Source organism: Aristolochia californica, unplaced genomic scaffold (assembly GCF_029961685.1).
Source record: "Aristolochia californica isolate CCGP_79_NKW_82.1479 unplaced genomic scaffold, dmAriCali1.0.hap1 SCAF_13, whole genome shotgun sequence".
NCBI classification, from domain to species: domain Eukaryota; kingdom Viridiplantae; phylum Streptophyta; class Magnoliopsida; order Piperales; family Aristolochiaceae; genus Aristolochia; species Aristolochia californica.
Genome location: NW_027181804.1, coordinates 5,722,971 through 5,736,064, shown reverse-complemented (window position 1 = coordinate 5,736,064; position 13,094 = coordinate 5,722,971). Strand labels below are relative to the sequence as shown.

Genomic DNA, 13,094 nt, shown 5'->3' with positions numbered 1-13,094 from the left:
AGAAATGACTATCTCAATCATCTAATCATGGTCAAACAGCTAAAATAGTCATTCGCATGTTTTGCACCAAATGGTTATTGGATCAGCCCTCATATATGTATGTATATGTATATATATATAAAATGGTTGATCCAATACAAAAAACCATTTGGTGCGAAACATGTAAAACACTATGTCAATCATCCGATCAACGGCTATCTTAGTCATCCAATCATGATCGAACGGCTAAAATAGTCGTTTCACATATTTCACACCAAATACGAAAAGTTATTTGGTGTGAAACATGTAAAATACTATCTCAACCATCCAATCATGATCAAACAACTATGATAACTATTTCGCAAGTTTCATACCAAATAATTTTTTGTATTAAATCAACCGTGATATATATATATAAATATAATTCATTCCTAACGACAATTCAAATTATTTTATTTTTTCTCAAAATTTGTTATTTTAAACGGAAATTGAAGTTATTTTGGATCTAATATCTTATGTTTATATAGTCTATTGGACAACTTCCCAATTTTCTTAAACACACACGTATACATACACAAATATATATATATACTCATTAAGATCATATCAATCAAATAGTATCAATACAAGTGTGCTAATTTGATTCATTTTCTACTTCCTCCGTCAATTACATATACTGCGTCTGAATCCGGCGGGCTCTCACTGAGCAGTAGTTCCTACTGCATCTCTCATTTCTCCTCTATCTCAACATCGATGATGTCAGGCCCTGATTTTGGAGAGCCCGAGTCTTTGCCTCTTGAAGAGTCGTCACCAGGCTGCCATACAATGCTTCTGCAGCTTGTGCAACGGATGACTTGATTTCGATAGCCCATGAACTGCCTCTTACAAGCTGGACAGGCTCCCTATCAGTAGTTAGACAAGAGAGAAAAAAATCAAAAGGGGAAGGGTAGTAAACATGCCTCAACATTGAAAGTTTACTTCCAGGAAAAAGGTAAGTCGACAGTGAAAGCAAACATGCCTCAACATCGGAAGTTTGCTTCCAGGAAAAGGTAAAATAGTGAAAGCAAACATGCCTCAAAATTTTACTTCAACGTATCACCGACATGAATATGTAACATCTGAAGCATTCTGTCTTAAACACCTTCTTGGGATTAGGATGGGATGAAGCTAGTTTATGGCAGGCATGAAAACCCATCAAGTCATAATTTTCCTGTATGACTTAATTTCAGTATGCAGTAGTATTTGTTATACTCAATTGCAGTACTTACAAAGATAAGTACCTAAATTTTTTATGTAGCCAATCACTGAACTAGGGATAGCAATGGGGCAGGATTAAACAGATATACGTGTTCCTGATCTACAGAGGGAATTTTTTTTCTTAGGTTGTGTGTGTGTGTGTGCCTCCACCTCCCCCCCCCCCCCCCCCCCCTCCCCCCCCCCCTGTACGAGCAGAGAGAATCGAAGAGGGAAGCCTTCCTTTCCCTATCTTTACTCTCTGTAACTCAAAGAGCAAGAACGAGTGAGAAAACAGAGAGTTGAAATTACATTTCTCAGCTCTCTACCATGGGAATGAGTATTGAGGGGCAGGTTCAGGTTCTGAAAACGCATTTGACTGCCTTCTCTATGCAATCACAATGTGGTGTACTAATACACCCTTGACCATCAATCTAGAGAAAATTGTAACAGTTTAATCACAGAGCAAATTGTGATCAACTTGAGAAAATGATAACAGTTTCAATCACAATGCAAATTGTGAAAGCAACATAATAGAATTACCTCAATCACAAAATTATTGGCAACAGCTCCAATGAGAAGAGGTGCGGCAAATGGCAATACCCAAGTTGCCAAAATTATGAAATTGAACAACCATCCAGACAAAGCAAACCATAGGAAGAATACTGTCTGCAAAATAAAAGAGATGCAAAGAAGAGTTAACAGAGGGCTTTGCTTTTGAATTGGGACAGCTTCAATGTCAAAAACACAAGCCAAGGTTCAAAGACCAAGTGCAGCAGCAATATCCCAATTCTCAAACTCCATACTCCAGCAACGTCTCACTGTCAAATATGGCCAAAGACCGTAACTGTGCAAAAATATATCTCTTATGTACTCCAACATTTTGCGCTGTACCAAGTAAGCATTTTGAAAGGCAATAAGGAAAAACAGCATGCACATAAAATTAATTAAAAGCAGGACATACATTCCAAGAAAAGACAGATATTCAAAGAAGATTCAAGGGGTTCAATCTCAGACAGAATAAATCTTCCTAGTCCTGGTGGTGAAAAACTGAGATCATACATGGACGAGAATATGTCATGTAAAGACAATGGATAACTCCATTAGGAACACAAGCATTACAATTTATGATTTTTAAGCTCCAGTGACCACTGTCTATTTTTCTACTACATTTTCAAGATATCAAGACTAAGCCAGTGAAATAATATAGAGTTAAAGATTTAAACTTTGAAAATAAAAGCAACTAACAGAATGGATAGATAGAGAGAGTAAACAAAAGGAGAGAAGTGAAGACTAATATCTGATCAACCTGAACCCCGACCATTTCTTTGTAAGAACATTTTTCTTTTTCTTTTTTTGGAAAAGGCGAATTGCATTAAGGGTCAATAGGCAAAAACAAAGGGAGTACAAACAGCAATACAAGCACTAAGATGGTTTGACAAGAACAGCAAGAGATTAGTGGTCAACCCCTTTCATGACTAGGTTATCAGCTAGGCCATTAGCACACCTGCTAATGTGAAACCTACTACAGATAATGTTTCTTGAAAGGTAATAGATCTGGAAAAAGGAGTTCCAATGTCTCAAGAGATCTCTTGCACCAGCTTATCACAGCCTTTGAATCACCTTCCACCTCTAGGGATTAAGAGAAGTGCTCCTTGAATAGCTCAAGCCCTTGGAGCATAGCACTAATTTCTGCAGATGTAGAGTCAGATTGACCAAGTGAACCCTAGAACAAGAGAGCAACAGAACCATAATGTCACCGAAGCCTGAAGGAGGCTGCCTCTCAACATCTACCAAAGTTTAAATTAATTCTGCCAAAGGTGGGGGGAGACCATTCAATCACTGTTGTATGGTGAGCGCCTGAAATATTATCCACAAGCTTCCAGCTACTTCTGCTCAATTCAACAGAGTGGCTCCGGGAATGAGGCAATTGCACACCCAAACAATCACTAGCTAAGTGATGTCATCAATTATCTTCCTGACTGTAGACTGTTTATTATTAAAGTGTTTACTGTTACACTTCTTCCATATCCTACAGCAAATGTCGGCAAGGCAAGCCTTCCAAATGAGTTTTCCAAGCAAGCAGAGGTTGATGACCATCAATCACTGGATGAAGTCTCTGCAAGAGATAGGTAACAGCAGTGTGCATCTGCTGCAGATGTAAGAGCAAGTCGTCGACAGTTTCATCATCCTCATCACATAGTTTACATCTGCTGTTGTGGATTTGCACACACTCTTCTGATAGGTTGTCAAAGGTGAGGATTCTGCCTCAGAGTGCACTCCAAGCAAAAACATTTTCCTTGTGCTGCCCTTCCAACTCCCAAGCGATATAAGCTGGGTGATTTTCAGAGCTTCTGCCCAGGGATATTTTGTAAGCACAGCAAACTTCGGAATTTGCCAAAGAAGTGGGGTCCAGATTAGAGTGTCCTATGCGCTTGGAGAGTGAATGAAACGCTCAAGAATAGAAAAAAGGCTGCATAGCTCATCCGCTTCCTTAAATTTGAGATTCCTCCTTAGAGTAACGCTCCAGCACTGAAGTTGCTGTTGTCTCCAAACCATGAATCCAAAGCCTGAGCAACCAATCCAAATACTAGAGGAAAGGAGATTGAGAAGAGTCTCAGAAAAGTATGGTTTACTAGATGATTTCCAAGCTAAAGGTCCGATAAAAATTTATCTCAGCACCATTACTGCAAACAACCTCATACTTCTTTGCACCTCCAGAAGAAGGTGAATGAATTTCCGCCAAATTGTAGAGAGTTTGCTCTTTGGTATATGAACAAGCCATCTACTTTATTTTTTTGTTTCCTAGCTTGTTAACAAATCAAAATTAGGAGATTTTTCTTTAGGAAACTGATTAGTTAATAAGTTTCCTTTACTAGTCAATTGAGGAACATAAAAAAGTTAATAAATCATTTTTTAGAGTTTCTATCGAACAAAGTTGTGGGAATTCTTTTCCAATAAATAGTTTTCAATTTAGGCTGTCAATATTCAATTGTAATTGGGAGGTTTAATACTAGGAAAATTCTATTTTGGTGATGTTACTCATTTTGGCAAGTCTTTAGATGTTTTAAAGCTTCTAAATTGGTAAATCTGCTTTAACTTTGAACAAGCTTTGAAAATTAATACAATTTTTTTTTTATTATTGCTAGAGCATCATTGCTTCTCTTTTTTTTTTGCTGACCATAGTTTCTTAGTGACTTTTCTTTTCTTGTACTAGCTACAGCTAGTAACAAAACCACACCTTAAGTTCAAGTTCTTCCCTTGGAAATCGAAAACGAAGTACTTCTTAAAGTTGATAAGCTGGTAGTTAGCTTACTCATACTCCCGGCTTGTCTGTCAACTTTATTTTCAGTAACTCTGGCAGTGTTATTGTACTACTTTGAAGGCCAAGTTTTACGATCATCAAGCATTTCCAAATTGCACTTCTTTGGGTTCCAAACTTCCAAATCCATTTCCTTGTAAGAACTCAAATTGATGCAAAAACACTAAAGTGCATATTAATAGCCAACTTCTATGGGGTTGCACTTAATAGCCTCAAAGTGCATATAAGGAGATGTCCACTTACATGTTCATTTTTAAACCCTACAGTAAAACAGAATTACTGCCTGCAAAGCAATGTATTGAATAAAAATAAAAAAATGCATTAGACTGAAGAAAAATTTTCAAGTAGTAGTAAAACAAAGCAACCAAGAACCCAAGATAACTTTACACAAAAACATTATGAGGCAATCAGGTAACTCACAGAAGAAGTTTTGCCCAGAGGAGATTCCATAAATCCACTCAACTCCCTCCTGTACTGCAAGAACAAAAGATAAGTTAAGACCGTACTTAATTGGAGACTGAAGTATATCCAAATTCCTATGAGGAAAGAAAGACATCATTCATAGGAAAGACAGCATACTGGTCTATTTTATAAAAATATCACTAAATTACAAGAAAGTGAGCAAAGAGAAATTACAAGAAGTATATATTATTCATGTAATAAGCATGACATGGATTGGATTCCCATCTTGTTACTGTAATAAACAAATGCAATATCAAAACAAATTCCAGTAACAATATCATCATCATCGACTTATCCCAGCTATACAAGGTTGGGTAATAAAAGTTCCAATTTTCCATAAAAAGGAACATCCAAACAATATCACAATGAATCCCATACAAACAGCAGAGCATGAGGGAGCGCTATCCCAATAAGAGAAACAATAGATGAGGGCAAAACAAGAAACATAGAAATGCACAATCCAAAGCAGACCAAAGTAAATGTTCCCAGCTAGGAGCCTAAGGTCCTCGAACCAAAGGCTGAAGTCCTATAAGCAAAGTTACTAGAAAAAAGGCTTCCCATTGAGCTCCCACACTACAAAGTCAAATTCGAGCTACACTGTAACTGGTAAATCTCAGATTAAGAAAGGATCCTAGTTACTCTTTAACAACCTTACATCATCCAGAAATACACGGATAAACTGATCCAATCAGCTACAAACCCTCCAATCGAACAGGTTAATTTCCACTAATTGACACCTAAGTTTCAGAGGTATATACTAAGAAAAACCTCAAACCCCCCAGATAACAGTCCAAACATTTCAAATTACAATTTTCAGAACGCAATGAAAAGAAGTTACTAACCCGGGGCCAGTTTCTACTGAAATCCAATGTAAATGTCCGCCACCGCCGTTGAATTCCAAGTTCTTGATCGAGCTCGCGAGCGCGGACGGCAGCGGAGCGAGCAAAGGAGTCAAGGCGGCGAGAGACGGAGTACTGACGGTCGAACCGCTGGGCAGCTTTTTGAGCATCGTAGAAAAAACGTTCGAAACCGTTGTTAGCGCTCCGCCAGACGTCTCTGAAGGCCGCCCCTGATGCTACCCTCTTCGAAAACCCATCGAAGTCACTTCTGCGGAACGCTTGAACGTGCAAGATATGAGTCGCATGACGCGAGGAGGAGCATGGATTGGCCACGAAGATAGAGGAGCGAGCGCGCATATTTGCAGAGAAAAAGGGATGCCATGGCAAGCTCGTCGTCGTTGTCGCCGCCGTCATTGCAGGAAGTGGGTTGATTTCGGCCGGAAGTGGGAACTGGGAAGGTGAAGCCTCTTCTGCTAGCGAGTTCTTTCTGTAATTCGGCTGACGTCTCTCGTGGGCCGTCGGGGGTCCAATAAGTGTTGGAGCATACCTGGGCTGTAGATGGGCCTTCTTCGGGGTTTCACTTGTACAAGCCACACTTCGCAGCCTGAAATTTTGGTTTACTTCGGATAGGGTCGGGTTTCACAAAAAAAAACCTCATCTAACCCAATCTAAAAACTCTTTGTTTAGGTTTTAGAATTCATCCATGTGTCAAGAACGCAGCCAAAAAAAAAAAAAAAAAAAAACCCACTATATTTCGGGTTGGCAATGGGTTTACCTAAACCTGGCTCGGAGAGACGAGTTTCCGATGGGGCGGGGATAAGTCATATTTAAGTAGGGTTTACAGGATAGGGCAAAGACAGATCGGATTTAAGTTGGATTTAGGGAGACAATTTGGGGACAGGGTTACAGGGATGGTGACCGAATTGGGTTAAGTTTGAAGTTTTTGTTTTTTTGTTTTTTTTTGGGTTTTTTAGGTTTTAGGGTGAGATTCGGGTTGGGGTTCAAGTTTTAAGAAACCCGCCCATTACCCACCCATATCTACAAATCAATAGAGGGAGCTTGAAATTAATGTTCATATTTTATAAGTAAGAAGGGATATGGAAGAAAAAAATAATTTTTTTGTCTCTTCTAGCATATATGATTACTTCAAATTGATTTGGCAGAAAAAGTTCAATTATCAAAACTTGTGGACCGGTGCTAATTATTTTAGGATCAATTCAAATCAATTCATTGAGGTTGTTGTTTAACAAAAAAACTATGTGAACCTCAAGTTGACCTTCCAATTATCGAAGAAGGCTAATTGGTTTTTTTTCCTTTTCTTTTGCACTATAAAGACCATTAAATCCACATTTAATGTAGTTATTTTATGAGAAATATTTTAGAGTTGTCTAATCACCTATGCTTGATAATGAGAAAGGCAAATGCTTATTTGTGCTCAAATTTGTTCATACAAAACTCCAAAAGCTCAAAATTTATTGTTTCCTTCCATGAAAGGCCTACAGAAGTTTGAAAATCTTGGAAGCACTCTATGTTGGTCTCAACATTCTCACTCTCATGGTTTTGATGATAAAAAATAATTTATAATTTAATGATGTGCTTTAAGGAATTTGAAATACAACCAAAATACAAAAAATGCCTAGTAATGTCTTCTATTTGAACAAGAAGGCTATTCGAAGAAGTTCAAACAACGTAAAAGACAAAAAGGCAAAAGATGTTCGATTAGAAGTATCACATTGTAACTACAAAAAGTTCTACCAAGAAGATGAGTATTCAAACAATATTGATATTCAAATAATATGGAGAAACATAAAGTTTTGTTTAGAAGGTTATTGTTTCACCAAGGGCAAAATTCAAATAATGTGAAGAAACATAAAGTTCTAATGTGAAATTTGTGGTTCAACCAAAGGTAATATTCGAATAATGTGATCAACATAAAGCTCACTAGATTAATGAAGTATTCAAAAATGCTCAATATTCAAACAACAAGTGTTATGCACCTAGCCAATACTACCCAAAAGACCGACCTTTTAGGAGAGGAAGGCATAGGTACTTAACCCATGACCATAACATCACACCTCGCCCCGCTAAGCCAACGCCCACGGCGGCTTACAACTCTTAGCGACGCCCATGGTCCCGCACGTAGTCTAGGAGACCAGATCTCCCACACCGCGGGGACTCGAAGTCGGGACGTCGCGCCTACTCTAATACCAAATGTTATGCACCTAGCCAATACTACCCAAAAGACCGGCCTTTTAGGAGAGGAAGACATAGGTACTTAACCCAGGACCATAACAACAAGTCATGGACGAAAAATTTTAAAAGAAAGTGGATGTTCGAATAAGATCAATATTTGAAGTTTCTCCTTTCACAAAAACACAATAACATGAATATTCAAACAATCGTGATGTTCGAACATTGGCAAGCCAAAACACCACAATGGAAGCTTGCAAGCCTCATACAAGCCTTCATAGGTCATTAAATTTTATAGGAGAGATGTCATTTTTATTAGCGACTTAAAATGGAAACTTCAAGTATTTTATCTTATTTTTGTAAGCAATGTTTTTATTTTTAAAGGATAAAATGTTATTTTTGGATAAAATTACTAGTTTTTGGAATTTTAGAATATTGTCTATTTAACCGACCTTGAGCTTAGGCTTTGGTATGATGACAACTAAATGTACCAAAGATCCTTTCAAGCTCCTATTCTCATGTTTAGTGTCCTCTTATCTAAAATAAGAGATTTTCCTAAAGGTCTCAAGACTTTAAAATCAATTGATTGTAGTTTTTCTATTACTATACTTTGAAATTGGTTGAATTTGTTTAACTTGCATATTAGCCTTGAGGAATTAATTGTTGATTTTCTTTTGAAAAAGTATCATAGTATTTTTCAAAATTCTTAATTTCTCAATACATTGACTTTGAAATTATTTTCAGATTAAATTTAAGTTGTTGTCATCTTGGTAGAATCACTTAGGATTGCGTGTATTCAGTTTTTGATATTTCATTGTAATAACAGCTTATCCAAGAAGCAATCTTGACCTAAATTTGTAAAGAAACTAATCATTGCATTGTAAATCTATTTAATTATCTTGGAGAAGCTAATTGGAAGTTAAAAAACCTTTTGTGGGTATAGGTAAGTGTGCTCGGTTGTTGCTAATTATGAATCCTAAGTGTGAGTAGGTGTTGTAACTTAGAGACATGTGATCTTTTGTTATAGATGTTGTTAGGTTGAAAAACATAATGAATTAATTTGAGGTACAAATACTTTGAGAGTGGATTGACAACCTAAGTTTGGATTGTGAACCACTATAAATTCTTGAGTGCATCTGATTAACTCGTTTTGCACAAAATTTTGCATTAGTTATGTTAACAAGTGCATTTGCGTGAGAAACCAATTTTAAAATTTTGATAACCCTATTCACCCCATCTAGGTTTATCCATGTGGGACCTAATACTCCAAAGGACTTGTTAGTGTTTTATATTTTTAAATTTGATGCCTATTTCTTTGTAAAGGCTAACAATAGTCATTCATATTGCATGTGTAGAGGTTTTGAACGACGAAACTTGGGGGATCTGTGAGTGAGGTCAAGTACGTTTATTAGGCTAGTGAGGTATCATGTAAACTAATAGACCAACAAGTTTAGTGGATTTCTCAAACTAGAGTTTCGGGCAATTACAAGCCTAGTTGGAGGGAACTTTGATATCAAACTTTTTGTGCTTATTGTGTTTGATTTCATAACTTAAGGTTGAGATACTTCAATCAAAATCGGGGAGCCAATATGTTGCACACCTAGAGGAAAAGCTGCTTCTAACCCTAACTTCAAAAAACTTGGAATTTTAGCTTTCCTTTGCTTTTTAGTCATTATAGTTTATGTTAATTATTTTAGCACCTAATTGATCCATACTGATTGAGTCATACTTACACACAATGCTAAAGGAGACAAATAACATACATGGATTTAGTAGTTTTGCATAAAATTTCTTGTATTGGAGTCTAACTTCCTTTGTGCTTGACTTCTTTTCACGCACCATTCTCCATTTCTCTTTCTCCTTTGTCTTTACACACTATCTTATTGATTTAGATTCAAGAAACTTACTTGTTGACGAATCTTGGAAGTGCTAAAAGGTTATTTTTAAATACCCTAATTTAAAATATTAGTATACCATAAGCTACTATTTTGTTATCATCAAGACCATGGCTTCCTTATGATTATGAAATTTGAGTCAATGATTTTCTATTTAGGTATCTATTGAAATGAGTTCAAGAGTGATAATACCCTTATTCCACTATATCTTGAATGAAATGATTTCATATCCATAGTTTGGGAGTGTTGGTTCTTACTTAAGTTGATAATACCACCTATATTATTTACATGTTTTCTTGACATAAAAGTCTATTAAGTATAGGTCAATGAACATTTGAGGCACAAAGTATTTGTTAGAAAAACATTAAAAAAATTTATGGGTTGCAATAAATACAAATCATTTGATAAACTTGGGTAGACCCCAAAATATGTAGCAACCGACAAAGGCTTATCAAACACTTCCACAAGGCTGAAGTCTCAAAGCAATAACCACGAAAATCAAGTAAATAGTCCAATAATGCTAGAGTTTTAGTTCAAGTAAGCATCATCAACTTGATATCATATGGGAAACTTTTATAGACAGGGATCCTAATGTTGTATCCTGAATAAAAAAGGACACTCTCACGAGGAAAGTTAAACCAACTTCTATTCCAACATCCTTATTCAACAAGGACTCAACTAAATTTCAATGAGCTGAACTCGATGATTGCAGAATTAGTCCAACAAAAAAAAACCATGATGATTTTGTTCTTCCAATACGGCCTTATAAGTAGGTAACAGACTTAACCACTAGGAATAAAACAAGATTACTTTCAAGAAAAATGGATCAGGAACCTTCTTAATATCTTCTGATAGAGACCCAAAGTTATCCCCAAGAAGAAGATAAGAAGAAAGAAATGAAGAAAGAGAAATAGAAAGTGGTGCCACTACAAAATGAAAAGTGGCACCTCCTCCAAGAAAGAAGGGTATGGGGTATGATGACAAAAATGAAAACTGGGGCATGAGGGAAAAAAGGAAAAAATGCCTTATCTTTTTTATAAGATAAGATTTTACTAAATTCGATTTATCTTTAAGTGATGTACTCCTTTCAATTTCCCATAATCTCCCCTTGAATTATGTAATCCTAGTTGATTAAGGAGTTTGCCAAATTATACTATATATAGAGGTGTTGGCCGAAAAAAGAGATGAGTGAAACCTTTTCCAAGTCTCACTTGCTCTCCTCTCCCTCTCAAATTCGTGCCTGACACCCCTCGTCTCTTTTCTCCTCTATTCTTCTATCTTTTCCTTCTTGCTCTCTCTTTATCTCCTTCTCTTCCTTTACTTTACTTCCATCTTCTTTCCTTCTCTCTTATTCCAACCCTCTGAACCTCTCTCTTTCAACTATTCTTTCACTTATAGAAATGATAAGAACTTATCATAAGTAGGGTTCTTATCATCTTCACATTAGAAGCAACAATTACAGACTTTGGCTTTAGGAGCTCTCAGTTTGTGTAAAAAAAAGAAACAAAAAACACTCTTGCATTGCGATGATATGCATGCATGGCCAAGTAATAAAGTTTTATTTTTCATGAATTCTCATGAAAAAAGTATAATTGATTGAAGTGTGACATAATCCTACTGTGTTCTAAGCTTTAGTTATGAAAAATAAACAAGAAAGCAAGATGGCTACCTATTTTACTTGAACCATTACAGCCACCCATCAATGATATGTGCCATACATGCTTTACATAAACCAAGCATAAAAAAAAAACCATTCAAATTCCAATACCTCTATTTTGATACCATGTTAAATCTTAAGATTCCATTAACATAATCTTAGTAAGGCCTTTAAGTAAGAAAGAGTTGAGAAAAGAAGAGAAAGTGAGTTGTGAAGGAGAAGAAAGTCAAGAAGTGCATAAGAGATAGGAGAGGCTTGAGAGTGAGAGGTGAGGGTGAAAAGTGATTAAGGTCTCGAAGTGAAACCCCAATCATCTTGTCATTGCTTTATATAATAAATTTAAGAGAATTTTTACATAAACACCCCATTATAAGGGTTGAATCATAAAGTAAATTACAAATATGCCACCCTTCTTCTTGCCTTCTAACCGTTACTTACAAATTTTAGAGACCTATTTTAACCGAATCGAACCCTTGAATATCTCTCCACAACTCTTCTAGATCACATCATTTGAACACATAGGGGTTGCTTGGATGATCTTCTATAGTCGGCCTTTTATCTTCTCTAGTTGTCTATTCATTCAATTGGTCGTTCGAATTCTCACTCAATCACCTGGTTCTTCACAATATATTTTCTCTCTCACAATTTTTAGAACGAATCCTTGTCACACGAATGGCCTTCTTAGTTGTGTCTTATTTTCTTCTTTTCTCTTCTAGCTTCTTCTTAGCTAATTGTTTGAACATGTGGGCAAACGGTTTTTAAATGAGAGCATCCTCTCTCCTTGTTGGTCGAAGGGTTGGATTCACACTGTTTGGACAGATGAGTTTGCATCACTTGTTGTATTGAACATTCTTCTAGTAGAACATTGGCCTAACCAGTTTCTTTCCAAGAGCTTTCTTTCTCTTGCTTGGTCGACTGTGTGTTGCTAAGTCATTAGGATAATTTACTTTCTGGCTTGAGCTACTTGCGCTCTTTTTGAGTAGGCTATCTTAACACTTCTTGATCAGTTGAACAATTGCGCTACTAAAATTCATTTGGGGCATTTTGTGTTAGCAAAATATAGTTAATATACTTTATTAATTGACTAAATATCTGTTATCATCAAAATTAACTTAATCTTGAAACCAATAGGGCCTATTAGGCAAATTGGGCAAAATAAATCTACGACAAGCCATGGTCAAGATAGATTTGCCATTCGAACAATAAGCTTGATGCTACTTTTGCAAGTGAGCTCGTTTGAGTCACATTGAGTTTGGTAAATCCTAGATTTATAATGGTGGAATAATGCCACTAGAGTACAAGATATGTATTGATTGTATCCCTAAAAAATATAAGAAATTTACATATTATATACCTAACACAACTGAGACATATTGAATTTGATAAGAGTGGCCAATAATGTGATGTTCTACAATCAAATTGGTCCCTTAAAAAGGGGTCCAATTAAGGCTCCAGGATTTTGGGGTTAGGATTGGCTGAATCAAAATAAATGTATGATACTAAAACTACCATTAGGA

At 36.3% G+C, this 13,094-nt stretch overlaps 1 protein-coding gene across 1 annotated transcript; it reads right to left on the bottom strand.

Moving 5' to 3' along the window:
• Positions 1-541: 541 nt before the first annotated feature.
• Positions 542-6,278, bottom strand: LOC137948994 (uncharacterized). Its single transcript, XM_068795241.1, has 4 exons — positions 5,839-6,278; positions 4,955-5,008; positions 1,756-1,881; positions 542-881 (listed from the first exon to the last, which is right to left on the bottom strand). Exons 1-4 carry the CDS (start codon positions 6,247-6,249, stop codon positions 708-710), a joined length of 765 nt encoding a protein of 254 aa, XP_068651342.1. The 5' UTR covers positions 6,250-6,278; the 3' UTR covers positions 542-707.
• Positions 6,279-13,094: the final 6,816 nt, after the last annotated feature.

What these genes read in the sequence shown, in the direction of transcription:
- LOC137948994 (XM_068795241.1), bottom strand. Translation starts at nt 6,249, where the DNA reads ATGACGGCGGCGACAACGACGACGAGCTTGCCATGGCATCCCTTTTTC. An exon ending in TCAGTAGAAACTGGCCCCGG is followed by an intron (nt 5,009 to 5,838) that starts GTTAGTAACTTC and finishes TTGTTCTTGCAG; the next exon opens with TACAGGAGGGAGTTGAGTGG. An exon ending in CTCTGGGCAAAACTTCTTCT is followed by an intron (nt 1,882 to 4,954) that starts GTGAGTTACCTG and finishes TTTATTTTGCAG; the next exon opens with ACAGTATTCTTCCTATGGTT.